At 32.8% G+C, this 23,614-nt stretch overlaps 1 protein-coding gene across 2 annotated transcripts; it reads left to right on the top strand.

The window, feature by feature from the left end:
- Positions 1 to 756: 756 nt before the first annotated feature.
- On the top strand, positions 757 to 23,402 carry LOC145331847 (uncharacterized). Of its 2 annotated transcripts, none has more exons than XM_080176731.1 (19): positions 757 to 912; positions 1,197 to 1,288; positions 2,139 to 2,217; positions 2,861 to 2,920; positions 3,696 to 3,737; positions 5,037 to 5,100; positions 5,715 to 5,772; positions 5,981 to 6,016; positions 6,174 to 6,251; positions 6,595 to 6,650; positions 6,998 to 7,075; positions 7,542 to 7,624; positions 7,887 to 7,965; positions 8,740 to 8,779; positions 10,640 to 10,719; positions 18,169 to 18,247; positions 19,626 to 19,754; positions 20,178 to 20,216; positions 20,609 to 23,402. In XM_080176731.1, exons 1-19 carry the CDS (start codon positions 792 to 794, stop codon positions 20,669 to 20,671), a joined length of 1,356 nt encoding a protein of 451 aa, XP_080032857.1. In that variant the 5' UTR covers positions 757 to 791; the 3' UTR covers positions 20,672 to 23,402. The 2 variants fall into 2 exon arrangements, with proteins under 2 accessions (XP_080032857.1, XP_080032927.1); XM_080176801.1 differs by lacking the exon at positions 5,037 to 5,100 and adding an exon at positions 4,944 to 4,986.
- Positions 23,403 to 23,614: the final 212 nt, after the last annotated feature.

The raw sequence follows: 23,614 nt of genomic DNA, 5'->3' as shown, positions 1-23,614 counted from the left end.
TATATCTAATAAAATATCTTTAAGATGAAAACGTATGTGAAATACATTTATGTTTTATACTTAATCTAAATTAAAATTCTAAAATGATTATGTAATATGTTTCTATGTTTAAAATTGCAAATTATGACCAAATACATTTAATCAAGTTAAAAAATCAGAGAGATAGGAGACAATGGGGTGTTAGTTACACTAGACCCCAAAGATTTATAAAGATTTATTAAGTTGATTGTTCAAACGTTCCAGCCACTAATTTTAATCTACAGAAGTAGTAATTTTGTGAATCATCATTTGGGATTTACATCATTTTTTCGGCCTTTGTCTTATCCCTTTAGATCCCTAGTAAGAATATATTACGCATTATTTAAATTTTACTTTTCTTTAAATTAATTTTCCAGACAAACTGACATCAACAACTATAGAGTAGCAACGCATTTAAAAACTTTTAATGATATGTTTCTGCTATAAAAATTTTGCATAATCGACCTAAAAAATGTAGAAAAGTTTCATTCTTAAAAATCTACCGATTATAATTCTAAAAATCCACGAAAATAAGTATATTGCAGTGAAAGCTCAACCATAAAACGTTTGACAAAAAATCAAATGTAAATTAAATTTCCAATGTTAGGTATTACTATCTAATACAATAAATTACTTGAATAGATTATAGGTATACTTATTTGCAATGAATTCCCATATATTTTTTTAAAAATGATCTTTTATTAAGAATCAATAACTCCAGAGTAAAAAAAGTAAAAATTCATATTTTGTAAACCAAAAACATTTTCAGAAAAATGGCGTCGTTAGACTTAAATGGTAGGGACAAGCCTGACTCCAATGGGAGGGAGAGGTTGTCTGAAGATAATGATGAAGTAGATACAGATGGAGTTACCATTATTATTCATGAAAAACAAGGTAATTAAAAGTGACAGTAATTACTCTGCTCATAAACTGATTTCACTAAAGACTAAGATTTATATTTTTGGATTTACAGCAAGCATTTGACACTGTCTAACATTCGCAAACATTGTAAAAAGCATATTTTGGTGTCCCACTTTCAGAAAAATAGTATAAAACCAAGGGGTAAATTGTAGGTATAATAATTGAAAAAGCACTAAATTTTTTTTAATGTCTTAAGCTTCATATGAATATAAAAAATACAAAAAAACTTTATTGCAATCCTATCAAAAACTTTTTAGAGAAAACTAGCTTAGACGAGAAAGATGAAGAAAATATGAGAAACATTTCTTCATGTCATATTATAACTGGATGTCTCACTATTTTGCTACAGGTAAACTTATTTATATTAAAACAGTTAAATACATATATATGTATGTAAGTTAAGTATGTTTCCAGTTAGAGCTCAGAAATGGCTAAATAAATGAACCTGGGAACAAAAACACGTGCACAAATTAAAAAATGCCAAATTCTAAAGAAAAAAAAGGAACCTCTCTCCCCCCCCCAAAAAAAAAAAAATTTAAAAAAACCTTTTTTTTCGTTTCATCACTAAAATTGAAAGTGAAGGTCGACTTACTCTACCATAAATTCCCCTACAGTTTCCCTATAGGCCTCTAGGGGCGTAGCCGTTAGTAGGAAAAATAGTACATGGAACCCAATATTGAGTTTTGTATTCAAATAGGATGATAAAAATTGTTTATTTTCCTTTTAATTTTAGATAGCTATAGTTATAGGTACAAGATTAATGTATGTAGTATTTGTAGGAGTTGTTAGAGAATAATATTTTATTTTCAGATAGCTACATGCAGTTATAGGTACAAGATTAATGTATGTAGTATTTGTAGGAGTTGTTACAGGATAATATTTTATTTTCAGATAGCTACAGTTATAGGTACAAGATTAATGTATGTAGTATTTGTAGGAGTTGTTATAGAATAATATTTTACTTTTAGATAGCTACAATTATAGGTACAAGATTAATGTATGTAGTATTTGTAGGAGTTGTTATAGAATAATATTTTATTTTCAGATAGCTACAGTTATAGGTACAAGATTAATGTATGTAGTATTTGTAGGAGTTGTTATAGAATAATATTTTATTTTCAGATAGCTACAGTTATAGGTACAAGATTAATGTATGTAGTATTTGTAGGAGTTGTTAGAGAATAATATTTTATTTTCAGATAGCTACAGTTATAGGTACAAGATTAATGTATGTAGTATTTGAAGGAGTTGTTACGGGTTTCCTATTTATTCTAACAGGTTAGACAATTTGCGTTAAAAACAAGGATGACGTACAACATTCAAAATAGTGAAACAAACGATATACATGTAACAACCCATTTCATAATAAGACCAAAAATTGCATTTAATACATTTAGCATATTGTAAGAAAACCTAGCAATATATTATGCAAACATATCTATAGTATAGATGTATATACAGACAACTACCTCCCTTCCTTTTTCAAAGACCTATTTCGTCTGCTTATAAATTATTTTCTGCTACTTGGCTGTGTTAATATAAGCGACACCATCGGTTGATTTTCAATGAAAAAATAGAAAGTTTGCACAAGGCGGTTGCGATGGGGAGATACAGTTATTTAATCCTTTCTCTCTTTAATGTTTTACTCTAGTTTCTGCTTAATAAAGTTGATTTCTATAGTCATACAAAATTTTCAAATCGAAAATTGTTTAATACTGTAAGTAAGGTTAGGTTGGGTAATATTGGGGACTGGGTAACCCTTCAGAGTTAAAGCAGTACAGGTAAATAGGCCTAACAGGGTTAAAACAATCCTCTTCCACTTATTTTTAATTAATATGAATATTAGGAGGGGAGGGGGGGGGGTTAAGTGCTCGACATACATTTTAAGGGAAAGTCCAAATAATATTTTTTCCTGTTTAAGGTTGTGTTGGCTTGTATTACCTGAAAAAGAAGAAAAATACTTGTTTAACTTTTTTCTTAAGTAAGTATTAGTTATTTATCGTATCGTATTATATACAGCATTCCGCGGTTTAAAAATGAGAAATTATAAGATTTAAACCAGTTGTGTTTACCTTCTGGGGCCGAAGGCTACAGACAACAAAACTGGTTTTATGTTTATGATTTTTAGTTTAATATATCGGAAAAATTTCTGTAATACGATATTTTACATGATTTTTTTATTGTGGATGAGAACCAGTTCTAATCCAGCGGATATTAATCGGTTTCGAAGCCATACTGGAATAGGTATTTAACATGCAAAATCATGTATTTTATCCCTCAAGTTGTAATTTTCTCTGCAATTTTAATTAAAAATTTGGGGTATAGTCCCTATCGTGGAAAGTAATCTTAAGGGGCGTTTTGTCATAGTTTCACAGTAGCTCTTCCCCTATTTCTAGGCCTTGCGGGGGCTCTAACCCTGCGGGGCAATCACCCAACCAAACTGAACCTAGTCTAACCTATCAAAAGCTTGTGAAAATACGCCGAAACTATACCCAAAATTTAACACTACTGACCAATAAATAAGGACCATTGTAGCAACCTAAATTGACGACAAAACTTCCTCTGTATTATACATCCATTGCTGAATACTAGAAGGCAGTATTGCAAGTGGTATCGTCAAAAAAAAAGCAGTCTGAAAAAACAGCCAGTTAAATGTATTGGCCTCATACCATAACGGACAGGCGGACAGACAAAGTAAATTATAGAGTAAATTGAAAAATCATAAAATCAATAAAAAAAAATATGTTTTTTTTTAGTTTTGAGCATTTTTGACGCTTTGGCTTGTGTAGTTCTTCTAGGTGAGTTTATATTTCTTTCAGTGGCGTGCGGTACGAGGGTGTTTTGGAGGTGATCCCCTCCCACCGCATGTACGTTCAGGGGGCCGTAAAGGTGTGTTTCCACCTCACACGAATTTTAGGGTCCCAAAAAGGAATTATACCTCCATCCAAAAGTTTTTACCACCCCCAAATAAAAAAGCTTTGACTTCCTTCCACCTCTACTCCTAAAATTTGGAAGGCCTGCATTCCTTTTTTTCACGTCACCCCCCTGTTGAATTGATGTACATGTAACTGATTTCATTTTTCAAGTGTCAAAAAGGATTATAAGGATTTTATGTATTAATAAAATAGGAAAAGGTACATGTAAGATTATTATTGCCAGGTTAATTAAAGACATTTTTTATCAAATGACAAATTATCTATCTATTATTCTAACATCAATTCCCTATACTTGTTACTTTTTAACTTGAACTAGCGGCTTCGCCCCTAGCCTCTAGGGGCTTTGTTCTAAGAGGTTTTATCAAACTAATTGTTTTAGATTTTAAAGAAATTTTTTTTAAAAATCTTTTTTTTTCGGGTGGGGGGTATTTCTCATTTTTTAGGGGGGGTTAGGGGTGTCCCACCCCCCAAGAAAATAGTTATAAACCTTCCCGGGACCTATGAGAAGCTACCCTGTAAAGAAGAACCCGATCGGTTCAGCGGTTAGTGAAATCCTTCGCTAGAAACAAACAGACAGACAGACAAACAAACAGAGAGACAAACAGACAGACAAACAGACAGACAAACAGACAGACAAACAGACAGACAAACAGACAGACAAACAGACAGACATCGTTCTACTTTGTATTATAGACTACTTTCTTAGTTTAATTTATAAATTCTAAAACTATTCAAACAAGGAAAACTACAACCATAAGCAACAAAGCATAGAAATAAAAATAAATAAAATATTGATTACAATCAAACAGACAGACAAATTAAGTTATGCACATTATCAGAGGTTTCAATATTCTATTCCCAGAAATTCCCATCATGAGAGTTATAAACTGGATGCCTAAGGTTATGGGAAGGTTCACAAAATGAGTAGCCGCCTATCTTGAATAGTAGCTGAGAAAATTTTGAATTTATTTTACCTTTTCTGATAGATAGACGTACATAATTTTGTAGTATAGAGTACCCTCGCTACTACAAGCATAAAATGAATAACCAAATATATTTTTGTTTTAGCTTTTGCTTCAATTAGAGTTTTTCAAACCATCTATATAAGCCAGTAAGTATTTTAGTAAAAAAATGACGTCATACAATATGTTTCTATTTTAGCTTTTGCTTCAATAAGAGTCAGTCAAACTATCTTCCTAAGTGCATATAATACAAACTATAGCTAGTAAGTGTTTCAGTATTTTTCTTTTCAGGGATTATTCCTTTGTCAACGTTGAAATCACACGCGTAAGATTTTTATCAGAATTATTCTTATTTAATAAGCAGCCTCGCTCAGGGGTAAGACAATAGCCAATAAATTAAAGTACATCCCTAATGATGATACACAAAAATACTTCTTCTGTAGATTACAATTAGTGGTTGAAACTATTGTACACTCAACCTAATGAACCAATCGATAAAAATTTAATGAAACCTTTGGGGACTAGTGTAACAAACAGCCCAATGTCTACTCCCTCCCATATTTCTTCTCCGTATTGCAAAAAATGTAACTAAATATTTTTTTATTCGTATGAATTAATTATTTTTCTAAAAGTTACAACCAGGGCTTTGCAAATTGCGCCACAACCGCTCATAAGCATTAAATAAAAAAAACCGGTTGTGTGCGAGGAAAAAAATGGAAAAGAACATGTTTAGACATCCAGCTGAATTTAAAAGTTTTTTTTACAACTAAAATAGGTTAGGAGAGATCAAGCAAGTTAAGAAATCTTTCTAAAAATCCATTAAGTTTATTACTTAAGATATAGACAAATCAAATATTAATATTTTTTTTCGTTTCAGTGATGCTATATTTAAAACCCTGGCCTGCCTAGAGATCATAATATCACTAGTTCAAGGAAACAATTTTTTTTGTTATGCAAATTATCTGAGTACATGTGAGCTAAGAGATCTAAGTGAGCTAAGAAAAACGGTCTAAAAGAAACATGCAAAAAGGATTGCAATGATAGTATATAATGAGTGGACAGATTTAAGTAAAACTGAGATTATATTTGAAATTTTTCGTATAATTTATGGTAAAAACAACAAAAATATTGTTAAATGTAGGAGTTACAAGCATAACAGGATCAACAATTTGCTGTAAGGTATAGATAACAAAATATATTTTTTGACATACAATAATTTCGCCTCCCATTAAAAAAGAACTCTGAACACTATTTAGGGCGCTTTATAATCGCACTCCAAAATATAATAGTGTAATAAACGCAAAATATTATAACTACTATTTATTCAAACATTTAGGTATACTGTTGTATCGGTAATTCTCCCAGACGTGCACACTACAAAGACAGGACAATCCAGGTCCTTTCTGGTTGCCAGGTAACTATATTTTTATTAAAACTATTAGATTGTACATAATATGTATACCTTTTTCTCTGAAACAGTCAACTTTAAAAAGAATAAAAGATTGTCTTCCAGTTCAACTCTACTAACGCTGTGATCCTAGTGAACTCTTTATTCCAAAAAGAAAGGCAAAATAACAGCACTAATATCCTAACAACATCTCAAACCCTTTGTGGGGCTTTACTAAAATGGAAAACTCAATTATTTAAATGGCTAATAAGATGTTAGGGTGGGGGGGGGGGGGGGGGGGTTGTGAAGAATTCTGTGATTACTAGACCCTTAAATTATTAGTTTTTAATCCTTATTTATCTATTTTTAGATTGGAATTGGTATAATATTTTTTCTCTGCTTTTTCCTCAACCATTTCCTTATAAGGTAATCATAATTTCCAGTATCAACTTATAGAATATTTTTCAAAAGATTCTTTCCGAATAAAATTTTGTAGCTTGTTCGTCAAACGCTATTTTATAGTCTAAAATGCACAAAATACGTCAATTTAAACTATATTTGCAATATAATTTTTACTAGCACATACGCCCCTAGAGGTCTATAATGGCACTAAATGGAAGGTATAGACGATCTTTAACTTTTGAAATGTACAAATAAGATTTAGTGTTGAAGTAAATTTTTCTAAAGCCAATTTAGCGGTTAGCAAGTTACTAACTGACCTATAGACAAAGATCCTGCTACTTTGATATAATTATTATATTATTCTTTTTTAGAACCATAAGTATATACGATGAGATCTGGTGTGGAATTGTTTTCATCGTTATTGGTTCAATTGGTCTACTGTCAGTTAAGTAAGTTACCATTTAGACGTATATTCCAACTTTTAAGTGCGTCATTGAATATCAGCCAATAGCGACGCAGAAATTAACACAGTCGCTACAAAATAGCAAAAAGCAATTTGTTAGCAGACAAAAAAGGTCAGTACCACTTAAGCCAACTAGTTATATGGGTTATATATCTATACTTTTACATTTATCAAATGGAGAATGTCTTTTTCTATTAAAAGGCGTAATATTAAATTTAGTTGAGCTAGATTTCTAATAATTAAATTGGACCCAAAAAAATACGTTTTTGGAACATCCGTTTATATTATTGGTTAGAGCATGTGCAAATTTTCTGAAAATTATATCATCCAATTTTATAAAACAAATTAGAAAAAATAAAATGCATTTGAAATTGAGAAAATCAAATATGTATGTATACGAACTTTTTAATCCTATTTATTAATGATAATTATAGTTATTTTTTTCATTCTAGTCGCTTCTACAAGCTTGTAACACCGTTCCTGATGCTCAACATTATTGGCTGTTTGTTTGCTGTAGTAGTCATAACACTAACAGGTAGTTCCTTGTATATTTGTAAAATCAAAGCTAGTCTACAAATGGATGTATTATTACTTGGATAAGATTTTACACCAGAATTCTATGTTCTGTAATTAAGTTTAACACACAGCGGGCTAAAAAAAAAAGATTCCCCCTTCCAACCCATTTCCCCACCCCCTCTCCTCCTACCAAACTGACTAATAATGTTAGCAACTTAAGTTTACGCCAATTTTCCTCTGTCACATTATCCACGTATATCATAAATCCAATTATTTTTTAGGATTCCGCATGTCTGATATGAACAATAGTGAATATTATCAGATTAGACAATACAAAGATGATCTGCAGTTTCTTAGAAGGAAAATTAATTAATAATATAATCAGCAGATAATAGTTATTAGTTTTGATTTAAAAAGGGCTAAAAAGTGCTATAAAACAGAACAAATAAGCGATTTTCCCATGAAACATAGCATATTTTTTTGAATTGTGAATATGCAGTGTGCTTTCTTTAACGAATAAAAAGTATTTTTAATTTAACCCGCTTACCATTGACAAAAATTAATAAATAATATCTTATTTTCTCCATTGGCTTTGTGATTTTTGTATCAGGAAAAAAAAGCCTCAAAATACAGTTTTATTATTTGAAAAACATTATTACACAAAATTGTATACTATCTGTATATAATACAATTCATTTCAGAGCTAATAAATGAGTTATTTAATCAAACAAAATTTAGCATAAATGAGTTATTTAAGCAAACAAAATTTAGCATAAATGGATATTTAAATCCCAAGGTATTAAATGATCGAGTGTTCTAAAAATTTTCCCACGCTTGACATTCTTGAAAAATGCTAAATAAATGGACATTTAAACAAACCAAAGATCGCGTTTTTTGCAATGGAATGAATATTTAAATCCCAAGGTAATAATTGATCGAGAGTTAGCTCATCATTTAATACCGATGTTAAGTTTACAATGTTTGAAAAAGGCTATATAAATGAATATTTACTTAAACCAAATATCGCCTTTTTTGCAATGGAATGATCATTTTTGACCAGAAAAAATGCAAAATAGATTTCCTTCAGAAAAATTAATTTTTAGTGCTTATTTTTCATTAATTTTTGAACTGCAGTGAACATTATAACTGCACTTCACAAGCCAGAGACTTTAAGGTAAGTAATATTCATAGAAAATAAAGTATAGATAGGAATCCAGTTTGTATCGCCATCAAGGCTTTCCTTGATTTTTTTTTGTCATGCTCTGTGTGAAATCTTATATGGCGTCTATTCCTTTTCCCAATGCAGTAAAGACGACAATTTCTTTTTCCCTCCGGTCGCTGTTCAACGCGGCATATGCGCGTTGTTTTGGCTCCGTCCCGCGGTCAAACACAGTTAGAAGATTTTGGCTAGCTATAGTCTGAGACAAAATTCGGACAATTGGGAACAGGAATGTTTCATTATTTAATATCATACTATTCAAACTCTCTTTAATACTAGCGGCTACTAGAGGCCTTATATGCCTCTAAAGGGGGAGATTCAAACCTCCGCCACTTTCAATTTTAGTTTTAAAAAAAGGAAGGTATCTTTAGAGGGTATAAACCCCTTTCCAAAATAGTTATAAAATTTCCCATGACCTAAGAGAAGCTTCACTGTAAGAGTGAATAAAAGCAAGATCCTTCGGTACACACAGACAGACATACAGACAGACACACAGACAGACACACAGACAGACACACAGACAGACATACAAAGAGACACACAGACACACAGACACACATACAGATAGACACACAGGCAGACACACAGACAGACACACAGACAGACACACAGATTTTCACACAGAGAGACACACAGACAAACACACAGACAGACATACAGAGAGACACACAGACAGACACACAGACAAACACACAGACAGACATACAGAGAGACACACAGACAGACACACACACAGACACACAAACACACACACAGACAGACACACAGACAGACACACAGATAGACACACAGACAGACATACAGACAGTCACACAGACATACATACAGAGAGACACACAGACAGACACACAGACAGACACACAGACAGACACACAGACAGACACACAGACAGACATACAGACAGACACACAGACAGACATACAGAGAGACACACAGAGAGACACACAGACAGACATACAGACAGACACACAGACAGACACACAGACAGACATACAGGGAGACACACAGACAGACACACAGACAGACACACAGACAGACACACAGACAGACACACAGACAGACACACAGACAGACATACAGACAGACACACAGACAGACAGACACACAGACATACATACAGAGAGACACACAGACAGACACACAGACAGACACACAGACAGACATACAGAGAAACACACAGACAGACAAACAGACAGACACACAGACAGACACACAGACATACACACAGACAGACACACAGACAGACACACAGACAGACACACAGACAGACATACATACAGACACACAGACAGACACACAGACAGACATACAGACAGACACACAGACAGACACACAGACAGACACACAGACAGACACACAGACAGACACACAGACAGACACACAGACAGACACACAGACAGACATACAGACAGACACACATACAGACACACAGACAGACATACAGAGAGAAACACAGACAGACACACAGACAGACAGACAGACAGACATACAGAGAGACATACAGAGAGCCAGTATAGATTTATATTCCAAACATAAAAACAGGAATCTAAGAAAATGCAGAAAGTTGTTTGCCTTTAGAAATTTGTGCTTTCTAAGTTATCTGTTAGAAAACAAATAATTTGTAATTGGAATAAGGTTGGAAGGTCTTTACTAATTAATAAAAATCACCAAACTTCATTGCTATAAGTTAATCAGCATTTACTCTGATATCAGAATATAAAATTATAAAGTCTAAACAGAATTTCTTGTAATTTTGTTTAAAAACTGCCTTCTTATTGTTTACTTCTGCTTTATTTTAATCTTATATTATTCTAGTTTGAGATAGATCCTCTGGATAGGCCGCCAATTGAAGAAAATATCAGGAAATGCGAGGATGACAGAGTTGAGAAAATAAAGTAAGTTAAGTAAGGAATCTAAAGGGATAAGACAATGGCCGATAAATTGATGTACAACCTAAATGATGATACACAAAGTTACCCCTTCAGTAGATTAAAATTAGTGGTTGAACCGTTTGAACAATCAACTTGATAAACTAACCTTTAAAGTTTTACTAAAGTCCTCAAAGTTGTTATGCCAACGAATAGGAAACGTTGGGGACTAGTGTAATAAACAGTCTATTGTCCCCCTTTCTCTGAAGTTTGATCATTAAATCTTAATCATTTATGTGTTACCAAGTGGAAAATTTTCCTTAAAGAGTTTAGCACACTCCATATTTCAAATATCTGCTGGCGGCCCTAACTCTGCTAGGCCTATATTTTAGGTGCACTAACTCTACAGGGCTACCTAGTACCAAATACAACCAAACCTAACTAACTATATAAGTAATTAAGATTCAGTATGAGAAAAACATCGTACAAAACATGATGATTATTATTATGAGTAATATTTACTCTAATACAATATATTTAGAGGGCTAGAGGAGACATTGAATGAAATAAGAGAACATAGAACAAAACATGATGATTATTACTCTAGTAATATCAACTATATTATTTATTTAGAGGGCTAGAGGAAACATTGAATAAAATAAGAGAACATGGAACAAAATTTGATGATTATTATCCTATTAACCCATTAGTGACAATTCTACTTCCCGTGATCCGATTTTTGTGAAATTTTCAGGGTTTCTTAGTTTTTATCAAACTTAAACAAGTCTCGAAATAAGTTTTTTGATAATATGTAAGACAAAAAAGTTTTTTTTTTCGTTCAGTACTGCACGATTCGGATCGAACACTACTGCACGACACTAAAAATTGAAACACAAATGCACAAATAAACCATAATTATTGAGGGGATGGGGGAGGTGGGGGAAGGGGAATATTATGCTAAAATAAGTTGGCTTATATATATCTCCAGAGGCATCTTGATCACACATTGGGGGGGGGGGGGTATGTATAAAGTAGAACAAAAAATAAGCTGCTTCATTTCTAATCAATTTTCATTTAAGGATAACATCATCCATAAAAGCGAAACCTTGAAATAGTAAGGCAAACAAAAATTAACACTTGTAGAGTGTCAGAACTGAATAAGCAGAAAATTAATATATAAGTCTAAACAAAATTGGAAGCAAATTTGTTCAAACTTCTTAAATACAGGATACTGTATAAGGACATACTTACATTTTTAGGACTTGAATATAGATATGCTTTGCTAATAACATTATTCCTTGTGGTAATAGGAATCAGTATTCAATTCTAACCTGTTTAAATTAATGAAAAGAGTTAACTGTCCCACAACAGACGGACAGACCAACCCTAATTATAGCAAAATTTTAAAGCTTAACCCTTACAGATTGGTGGGGGGGGGAGGGCTTAATATGCCCCCAAAAGGATATTAAATATTTTTAGGGTACGTAAAAATTGGTTAAATTTGGGGGGGGGGGGTAATCGCCCCATTACCCCCCCCCCCCCTTGGACGTCTATGAATCCATCTTAACCAAAGACTACCTTATCAAACTAACATCTTTGTACAGGCCAAATATATATTTCAAAAACAAAAGTTTTCATTCTCAATCGTCCTGTAAAGGAAAAAAGTATATTTTTGAAAAATCTGATTCAGATATTTAATATTTCTTTTTTTCTTTGATTTAATGAATCGTAGAGATGCATCGCATCATTATAAAATGTTGGGTAGGTAAAACTGCTGATTAAAATTAAATCTTTATAATTTATAATAGTAAAAACACATACCTATACAATTTTTTGACATTTTAAACATATTTACACTTGCGCTACATTTTTAATAGTGGTCTAACCAATACAAAACAAACAAAAAAATCAGCTGAAAGAAAGGGTTGAACAGTTAGGGGGTTGAATCCATTTTTATAGAAGCAGAAATATAATCTATGATTACAGTTTTGACCCTCTAAAAAACGTAATCTACCATTCCACTTTCCCCTCTCTTGGTGATGATATCATCAACGACGATATGATTTTTGTAATCTACCAATCCAATTTTGCCTCTCTTGGTGATGATATCATCAATGCCGGTACGATTTAAGAAATGTCCCATTCCACTTTAAAGAGAGGCCAAACTGGAATGGTGGTTTACACTTTTAACATCGACATAATTGAAATCATACGAACTATTTTCAAATTATGTTAATTGTAGGAATGTTTAAAATACTATTTATAATTAAAAATTTTTTATGTAAAATAAAAATAATAAATAGAATATACCATTACTATTATGTCGATTTAAATAAGGAAATCAATGTTTATGAATATGCTGATATGTAAACATAAATGTACTATTCCAGTTTCGCCTCTATTGAAAGTGGAATGGTACATTTCAAAAATCGTATCGGCGTTGATGATATCATCACCAAGAGAGGGGAAAGGGGATTGGTAGATTACGTTTTTTAGAGGGTCAAAACCGTAATCATAGATTATATTTCTGCTTCTATAAAAATGGATTCAACTCCCTGTTGGATTCAACTGTTGAAGATTTTGAATATAAGTAGCAAGAGGGGATTGTGGTGTGGTTGTTGTTTTCATTATTTATTTTCCTTTAGAATAATAATGACAAATAGTTATTTGGATATTTTAGAAACTTTAGCGTTGAGAGTACCTATCACATTCGAAAGACGTGAAACAGTACTTTCTACTTTAGAATTTTGATGTAAAGAAAGAAGTTGATTATTTGTAGGATATTTCTATAAGGGAACTAGACTTAAAAAACTCAACTTTCATAAACTTAACAATTAAAAATGTCTTTAATAATTGTATAATTTTAATACAACCCTTTTACCCTCCAAAAAACTTATTACCCTATTATTGCGGCGCTACTTTTAAATATGTTTATCCTTGTTTATTTGCTGTGAGAGGGCTAAAAATTTGTATCAATTAAATTTAGTAGCGAAGCTAATTTATAGTTCTAAATGTGGCTATGTCTAAAAAGTTTTTTGTATTATACGTCAGCTTATTCTGATAGAAGAAAAATCTTAAATATGAAGATTTCTAAAAGCAATAAGCATCGAGTTTTACTTTGTCAGTCGGTTTTAGGCTATTTAGAGGTGTATTTATTTAAGAATACTTATTGCATATATGAAAAAATTATATGGATATAGATAGATTTAAATGCTTTTTGATAAAAATGAATTTTAGAAAACACATGGAAAGATAGATAGACATACAGATATCCATTACATTTTGATATATTGAAAGAAAAAATTTACTTCTATAGATTTTGATCTGTCCATCCTATTATAGAAAGCTTTTAGTTTTTTTATGTTTGTGTGTCAATATCTTGCCAACCACTGAACCGATTGAGTTCTCCATTTTAGGAAGCTTCACGGGATTGTTTAAGGCTATAACATATGTCATATATATGTAAGTCTTTGGTTAGTTTTAGGCTATTTTACTTCTCCCTCCATTAGATAACAATGGCCCAGCCGATAGCAGAGAAAGAAAATGACATAGAGAGAGAGAGATACATTGAAAAAGAAAGAGAACAGGAGAAAATTTGAGAAATTGTCTTTTTTGCTACTAGACAAGACAAGGACGTTTTATAGTTGTTGTTAAGGTATAGCAAGTTTTTTTAAACATAGATAGATAGATACGAAAATTAACAGAATATCTATAGTCTGTCTGTCTGTGTATACCAAAGGACCTCGCTAACTGCTGAATCTGTTCGGTTATCCTTTACAGTGAAGCTTCTCATAGGTCCTGGGAAGATTTTCATCTATGAAACATTGCTAAAAGTTGATTTTTTGGAACATTAACCCATTAGTGCCGAACTTCCCCCCTGTCGTCAGAATCACTTGAAATTTTAAACACAGCTTCCTTAAGGGATTGTAAGACATTTGTATTTTTAGATTTTTTGATTTGTGGCATACCAAAGAAGTTTTTTTTTTGCGTCGTTTCCGACGCATTCGGACTAATCATTTTTCCAATGCGTCTATTATGTACCATATCGGACTAATCTTCTTAGGCTTTTACTGTATAATCTATTAGTTGCTTCGCCCCTAACCTCTAGGGTGGGTGGGGAATGTCAGAAAAATAGCATAAAACCATCCCAAGATATTTATAAAGCTTTCCTGATAAGTAAAACCAATTCAGACCCGAAATTTCTATAATCTTTAGCTTCAGACAAAAACCTTACTACTTTATAGTATGGAACACTATACTAGCAGCGGCTTCGCCCCTAGAGGCATCCAGGGACCCTTGGGTTTGGGGGGAGTCAAACCCCCTCTTTCAATTACAGTTTTTAAAGAAAAATTTTAAAAAAATAATGAGAGGGGTTTATTATTTTCTAGGGGTGATTTCTCCTAGAGCGGTTGTGGTACTCTCCCCCAAAATAATTATAAACCTTACCAGGTCCTATGAGAAGCTAAAATATAAAGGAGAACCATATCGATTCAGTGGTTAGTGAGATCCCTTAGTACACACAGACACATGTATGTAGAATGTATTTAGATCCTGTTACTTAATTAAAAGGATACATAACACAGATACTCTACAATAAGTGTCTGTCTGTACGTCCATTTGTCTGTATAAAACAATTCAGAATATAATTATTTGGTACTAGTGGCTACGCCCCTAGAGGCCTTTAGGGGCACTTGGGATGGGGAAAGGTCATTGAATTCTACAACAATATTTTTTATTTTAGATTTAAAAAGAATTAATTTCATTAAGTTCATTCTATTTTTTCTTGTGGTGGGGGTCTTTTTTAAGTGGCGATTTCTCTTTGGAGGGTGGTGGTACTCTCCCCCAAAATATTTATAAACCTTACCAGGTTCTATGAGAAGCTACCATGTAAAGGAGAACCATATCGGTTCAGTGGTTAGTGAGATCCCTTGGTACACAACACACAGCCACATGTAGAAAGTATATCCTGTTACTTTATTAAAAGGATACATAACACAGATACTCTACAATCAGTGTCGGTCTGTACGTCCATTCGTCTGTATGAAACAATTCAGAATATAATTATTTAGTACTAGTGGCTACGCCTCGCCCCTAGAGGCCTTTAGGAGCACTTGAGATGGGGAGAGGTCATTGAATTCAACAACAATATTTTTTATTTAAAAAGAATTAATTTCATTAAGTTAATTCTATTTTTTAGGGGGTCTTTTTCAAGGGGCGATTTCTCTTTGGAGGGTGGAGGTAACCTCCCCAAAAATAGTTGTAAACCTTCCTAGGACCTATGAGAAGCTACAAAGTAAAAAAAGAAGCATATCAGTTAAGCAGATACACAGATAGATACCCTTTCACTTTAATACAATGTTTAGTAAAGAAATATGATTTTGTCGACAATTATATTGAACAACCCAATACATGACAACCCCTCAACCCCCCCCCCCCCAGCCCCTGTTAATCCTTAAAGTTTTATAATAACTTTTTCTTATTTGTTTTCTTACCAACTGTGGGGAATTGTATTTGTATTTTGATTGGTTAGTTTATTGTAATATGTAATGTATAATATCCCTGAGTAAGTACATCAATTTATCGGCCATTGACCTATTATTTTAGATCCCTAACCAATACATTTCTTAGTTGTAGCGTAGTTGTTAATTATTTGGATGCAATTATATATATACAGACGGAAGGATGTACAGACAGACCATAATTGTAGAGTATTTGCGCTATTTTTATGAATATATTAACAGCTAGGCTTCAATAAAAATTACGGAAGTATAAACATATTTACAGTCTTTAATTGGCTGTAATTTTGGATATATAGACAGACATACATACATTCCCTAGTTGTAAGGTAGCTATTATTTATTTGGATGCAATTATGGAAATACAGACAGGTGGACGTACAGACAGACCCTAGTTGTAGATTATCTGCGCTACTACTTTTATATCCTTAAAATAAAGTAACATGTTATTGTATGTCTTTGTGTGTGTACCAAAGGACCTTGCTAACCACTGAACCTATATGGTGCTCCGTTACATGGTAGCTTCTACTAGGTCCTGGTAAGGTTTATAACTATTTTGAAGGAGGGTACCACCACCATCCCTTAAGAGAAATCATCCCTAGAAAATAAAAAAAAAATAAAAATTAAAAAAAACTTTTTCTTTAAAAAATTGTAATTGAAAGAGGGGATTTGACTCCCCCTGCAATCTAAGGGGCCCTAGATGCCTCTAGGGGCGTAGCCGCTGCTTGTATTGTATTCCATACTATAAAGTAGTAAGGTTTTTTGGCTCAAGCCAAAGATTACAGAAATTGAAGGTCTGAATTGGTTTTACTTATCAGGGAAGCTTTATAAATACCTTGGGATGGTTTTAAGCTATTTTCCTGACATCCCCCACACGTCCTAGAGGTTAGGGGCGTAGCAACTAGTAGATTATATGAGATTATACAGTAAAATCCTAAAATGATTTGTCCTATAAGGTCAAAAAGGACGCAATGGCTAAAATGATTAGTCCGAAGGCGTCGAATACGACGCACAATAATTTATCAAAAAAAAGTATGTAAACTAACAAAAATTAAAGAAAACTTAGCAGAAACTAAAAATATATAACAAATGCTATAATTAATTATAAATAAGTATGTTTTAATTCTTTAAAAGAAAAAAGTTAGACCTGGTGTGGAAATTTTTTCCTATTTTTTCCACTTCTGCCATGAAAATATGATTTCATCTGGTCATCGAATGAAGTGAGAGGCCAAGCAATGTAGAGGGCAAAACTTGAAGCTCTATTCAGTTATTTACAAACATTTACAAAGGACAGCATAAAAAAATAGAGTGATAGTATAGGTTTGAATTTGTGCGTCGTTTAAGACCCTATTGTCATTAATGGGTTAAATATATTTAAAAATTATCGTTCTATAGTGTACGATCCCAATCGATCTATATTACACGAATTTATAGATCGTTCAATAGTGCACGTTCCGAATCGTTCATTATTGTACGACAATTAAATGTGAAAAAAAGCGCATTAAAAAAACACCTATGTCTAAAATTCTTTTTTTGTTGTAAAATATATAAAAAATACTAGAAGATAAGTCTACCTTTTTAAAAATATTTAAATCAAATAAGTATTTTTTACCTTCTTAAAAATATTTTTTTCGAATTTGATGGTGAAGCCATAACAAATGGTTTTGTACTAATTTATGGTTGACCAATACCAAACTTATATAATAGAATGTTTTGCCCATATCCTGACTCTATAATATTCATTAAGCCGAAAAGGACCTAAACCTTCAAATTTCATGTGTTTTTTATGGTTTTTTAAATCGTGCATTATTGCACGAATTGTCACGAATGGGTTAATATTTACTCTAATACAATATATTTAGAGGGTTAGAGGAGACATTGAATAAAATAATAAGAGAACATGGAACAAAATATGAAGATTATTATTCTAGTAATATTTACTCTAATACAATATATTTAGAGGGCTAGAGGAGACATTGAATGGAATCAGAGAACATGGAACCAAATTTGATGACTACTACACAATTTTAGTAGTTCAGGTGATTAATTTTTATGTCAGTATGACTTTAAAGCCGATATAATATGTAATATCCGAAGCCAAACTGAAAATTTGAAACAGATGAAATGGATAAATCCACTGGATTAGAACCGATTCTTATCCATACTGAAAAAAATGTATCGTATCTTATTATAAAAAATACATTTCACAAATATTTTTTTTTCTATCATGATAAAGATAAGTGTGATTACAATGTTTCAAATACAATTGATACTTTAAGTAGTTTAAATAAATTGAAATTTTCTATAGTACATGATCATAATCTTGATATAATTTAATATTTGTTTTTAAATTTTTGTGCAAAAAAAGAGATCTACCTGGTAATCCTTATACTAAAGTAACAGGATGTCTATGTGTCTGTCTGTGTGTCTGTACCGAAGGATCTCGCTAACCGCTGAACCGATCGGGTTCTCCTGAACAGGATAGCTTCTCATAAGTCCCGGGAAGGTTTATAACTATTTTGGGGGAGGGTACCACCACCCTCCCAAGAGAAATGACAAAAAATCAAAAAAATTTCAAATTTAGAGGAGACTTCAACGTCAAATAAGGTGGTATCGTACATAAAAAATTAACTTTAACAAACAACAACATTTAAAGTGCCACTAGAGGCCTCTTTGGGCGTAGCCGCTAGTCCTTATACTAAAGTAACAGGATGTTTGTCTGTGTGTCTGTCTGTCTGTGTGTACTGAAGGATCTCGCTAACCGCTAAACCGATCGGGTTCTCCTTAACAAGGTAGATTCTCATATGTCCTGGGAAGGTTTTTAACTATTTTGGGGGAGGGTACTTCCACCCTCCCAAAAGAAATGACAAAAAAATTGAAAATTTTCTTAAAATCTGGGAGACTTCAGCGTCAAATAAGGTGGTATCGTACACAAAAAATTAACTTTAACAAACAAAAACATTTAAAGTGCCACTAGAGGCCTCTAGGGGCGTAGCCGCTAGTATTATATAAAGTAGTAAGTGTTTTTTTGTTTGTCCCGAAGGATCTCGCTAACCGCTGAACCGATATTGTTCTCCTTTACGGTGAAGCTTCTTTTAGGTCCTGGAAAGGTTTTGAACTATTTTCAGGGAGGGTGTTTTCACCCCCTCCCCCCAAAAAAACTATTCTTTTTACTCTTTTGAACACAAATTTAAAATGGGATCAGGTCGACTTTTCCCCCCTCCTACCTTAAGTGCCCCTAGAGGCTTCTAGGGGGGCGTAGCCGCTAGTTCAAAATAAATAATTCAGAATAAAAGTGAAAATATATTTCCAATATTAGCCTGGGACTTTGGCCCCACGGAATTTCATCATTTTTCATTGTAATCCTTGAAAAGCTGATTATGATACGATGCAATAAATAACTATCATTATTTTCAGTTGATCTTAGCACTGTTGGAAGTAGTGATCCTGTTGACAACAGCCGGGCTTGTGTGTCACGTGTGTTGTTGTTGCTGCGCTGCCTCGCAACAGCTTGACACAACTGCGGTGTACATTCCCGCAAGAAAGGTGAAAACTTAGGGATCTTAAGGGATAAGACAATGGATGATAAATTGATAAAAATCCCTAAATATGATGAAATTAGAATTAAGATTATTGGTTAAAAGTACCCAAAGGGTTTGAGCTGTAAAACTTTGGGTACCCTTGTCTGTCACATGTGTTGTTGTTGTTGCTGTGCTGACTCGCAACAGCTTGACACAACTGCGGTTTATATTCCGGCAAGAAAGGATGATTCCTATAACAACATGGTATGGTATCATAAGATATACATCTCAATTTTGTTTAGGCTTACAAATTCATTTTCTGCTTATTAAGTTCTGACACTCTACTAGAGTTATTGTTCGTTTGTCCTTCCTTCTGATTTTTGAGCTTCGCATTTATATGTTGTCACCTTGTTTTTTTAAAAATCTTATTAATTTAATTTGTGTTTAGCTTGAGTCAGGAGAAGCTATTGTTCACGTTTCTAGACAGGTATAATCAATGCTTTGAAACCGAGTAATATCCGCTGGATTAGAACTGGTTCTCAGCCATGCTGAAAAATCATGTATAGCATCGTATAACTGGAAATTTTTCCACGAATGATAATAATTAATTATGGAATTGATAATACCCGAGGAAAATTTTTGTTTTTCTACCCAATATAATTTATCCAAGAAAATGTTTATCTTGAAAAATGCTGCTTTTTTAGCTGACTCATTATGCGAACAAAATCAAAAGAATTTGCCCTTTCAACAAATAACTTGACTGGATTGTTCTTCCACTGCCATCCTATTATTGGCTGATTGAAAGTGTGTGCCTCTAGATTATCTATTTTAAATCGTTTTAATTTTTTGCTGAATGATTATAGTTTAAAAATATTTCAGAGAGCCAACCATCAGGCAGCCATAGACGACAAAGAATCTAGAAATTACTCAAGATTAAAATAAATCCGACAGAAAATTTGGAAATATTTTTTGGCATTTTAAAATCATTGCTGTTTTTTTCAAGTAGAGAAGCTACTCTATATTTCACTTTGTCAGTCTGTATCGCTATGGAGGTAATGTGATTTTCTTGGCTGCTATTCAAGGTATATTGCTGATATACAACTAAATTGGTCCATCGGTTAGTCGGTGATGCATCTAAAGACATAGAACTATATTTGAAAGGTTTCGTGATTTTCTATCTTTCTTCTAATATTTTACTATGCTTTCTTTTACTGTGACCACGAACATTACAGTTAACCTTGTTTTCCATCCTTAATTTTTGTTGTGCTTTGCTATTTATGAATGTTGTCATCCTTGTTTGTATATTAGAACCAAAACAAGTTCTGGTGAATTATTTTTTGTAGAGAAGATGCTCTTTAAGTCTTGGTGGCCAGTCATATAGATAGTCTGCAAGCTACAAATGACGTCACATGTTACACGTGACATAGCACAAGGCCCGGTGCTTTCCCACAAAGTGTCTATCAAGCACAGGAACCCTCCCCCTTGTTATTAAATTGAATTGAAAATAAGAGGGAGTGGGTTTCTTTTTGCTTTGTCTAACCTCTATAAGCCCTATTTTGTGTTGCCTATTCCTGCGGTGTCCTATCCTGCGAGGCTTCCCATTACTCAATCTAACCTAACCTGAACTAAAGTAACAAAAAAACAAGCAAAAAACTATCCTCCCTCTTATTTTCAATTTTTTTTAAAAATAGGGGTTCTTGACACTTTTAAGGAAACAATCTAACAAACATTATGTTAAAATAATGTTTAGGGGATCTTATTGTTCTTGTCCTATTATTAAAGACTTTGCTACTTATTTAGTGTTATTAATTCCTTGTTTTGTACAAATGTCTTAAAAATTAATTTTAAAATTTACCATTTTATGTCAATCTAATGCTTAATGTATTTTCTCGTATTCATTCCAATCCGGTGGATAGGAACCGGTTCTCATCCATACGAAAAAACTATGTCTAGCATCGAATTATATCCAGCTTTCTACGAATATAAAAATGTACAATCATAAGATTAAAACCAGTTTTTTTAGCCGGTGCCTTTGGCACCTCGGGGCTAAAAAAACTAGTTTTAATCTTATAATTGTACATTCTATATCCGCGGAAAGCCGTTTATAATACGATACGAGAAATAACTATTCTCGTATTAATTCGAATCCGGTGGATAGGAACCGGTTCTTATCCATACGAAAAAACTATGTCTAGAATCGTATTATATCCAGTTTTCTACGAATATAAAAATGTAAAAAAAACTGGTTTTAATCTTATAATTGTACATTCTATATCCGCGGAAAGCCGTTTATAATACGATGCGAGAAATAACTATTCTAGAATTGCTTCAAAACCGATTAATATCCGCTGGATTAGAATTAGTTACTGAAAAATCCTGTGTAGCATCGTTGAACAGACAATTTTCTACAATTAAAATACATAGAATTGATGACAGTTTTGTTAGCCGGGGCCTTCAGCCTCAAGGGGTTAACAAAATTGGTTTTCATTTTAACATCCGTGTAAACCTGTCTATAATACGATGCTATAAATAACTAAATATTGTTGTATGTAAACCTTAATATAAGTCTGAAATCAACAGCGTTACAGGGATTAGATAATGGAAGATAAAATAATCTCCCTCCAAATTTATTACACTTATTGTTGTGGGAAGATAAATAATGCATCATCCATTGTCTTATCCCCCTTTGGAAACCAGTGTCTTTGTAAATTACCGAATCTATTGCAGTTTACGATAAATATTCCTAGTATCGAGTATCTCGAAAAATCTAAGGCTGCTAATTGGAAGCTGTTTACAGTGTATAAAAAATGTATAAATACATATGAACAATGATAGGCTAATACACAGACTAAATTACCAATGGCAGGCCAGTATACATTTGAATTGACTAATGGTATGCCAGTATGACGTCATTTTCTCATAGGCACTATAAAAAGCTTCTGCTAGTTGCCAATCGGCTGAACATACATGTAATACCCACACATTACGAGAAGTCCTATAAATGATCTGGAATAGCCAAGATCTAATGGTGCAAAAGTAAAGCTTGACTGAAAGAGTATTTTTCGCGCATTTATGTGCGCTGCGAGATTACTGTGCATTGTTGAGTAATAGCTATTCCCGATTAATTGTAGACCTTCTTTTATTGGTTAAAATTTGGTGCATACATAATATTTACGTTTAGCCGTTTGGCCGCTAGTTGCCCTTTAAGTCCATAGATTTTTTTAGATAATTGATACCAGGAGTATTTTACCGTGAACTGCACTAGATCAAAAATACCTAACCATTAAATAACCTAATTTTGAAACATATATAAGCCTACAAAAATATAATAACCAAAGATATATAATCACAAATATACAATAATGTTAACTATTTTCAAAATGATTTATAATATTTATTTTTCCTATTTTATTCTTGTAATAAAAATCAAAGTGAATAGTAGCTTTCGCAAACTTGACTGTAAGATTCCAGTCAAATGCGCTCATTAGGTCAAACTGTTTTTAAATATGCTTTAATTATACTATGGGTTTGGTCAACATTAAGAACAGTTAGACTTAATAAGCGCATTTGACCGGAAGCTTGCTCACAATTCTACTTAATATTGCAAAAGCTTCTATTCCCTTTTTCAATAAAACCTTGTTATTATGACCATTAAATAAAGTATTTTTAACTATATTTTTTATATCTATTAGCATAGCTACTATATAAGTCTAGCATATTTCTGATCTAGCGGCTACATCCCTAGCTCCTTTGGGCTCTGTATTCAAAGACTCAGATCAAGGACGTCCAAGGAGGGGGGGTAAAGTGGTGATTACCCTCCCCAAACGGATTTGGGGGTGCCATAGGCACCCCAATTTTTTTTTCTGTTTTACTCCCCCCATTTAA

The sequence above is a fragment of the Acartia tonsa genome, chromosome 1 (assembly GCF_053477335.1).
Source record: "Acartia tonsa isolate MP-2025a chromosome 1, ASM5347733v1, whole genome shotgun sequence".
Classification (NCBI taxonomy): Eukaryota; Metazoa; Arthropoda; class Copepoda; order Calanoida; family Acartiidae; genus Acartia; species Acartia tonsa.
The sequence above is the reverse complement of the archived record's forward strand: the minus strand, read 5'-3'. Positions and strand labels throughout refer to the sequence as shown.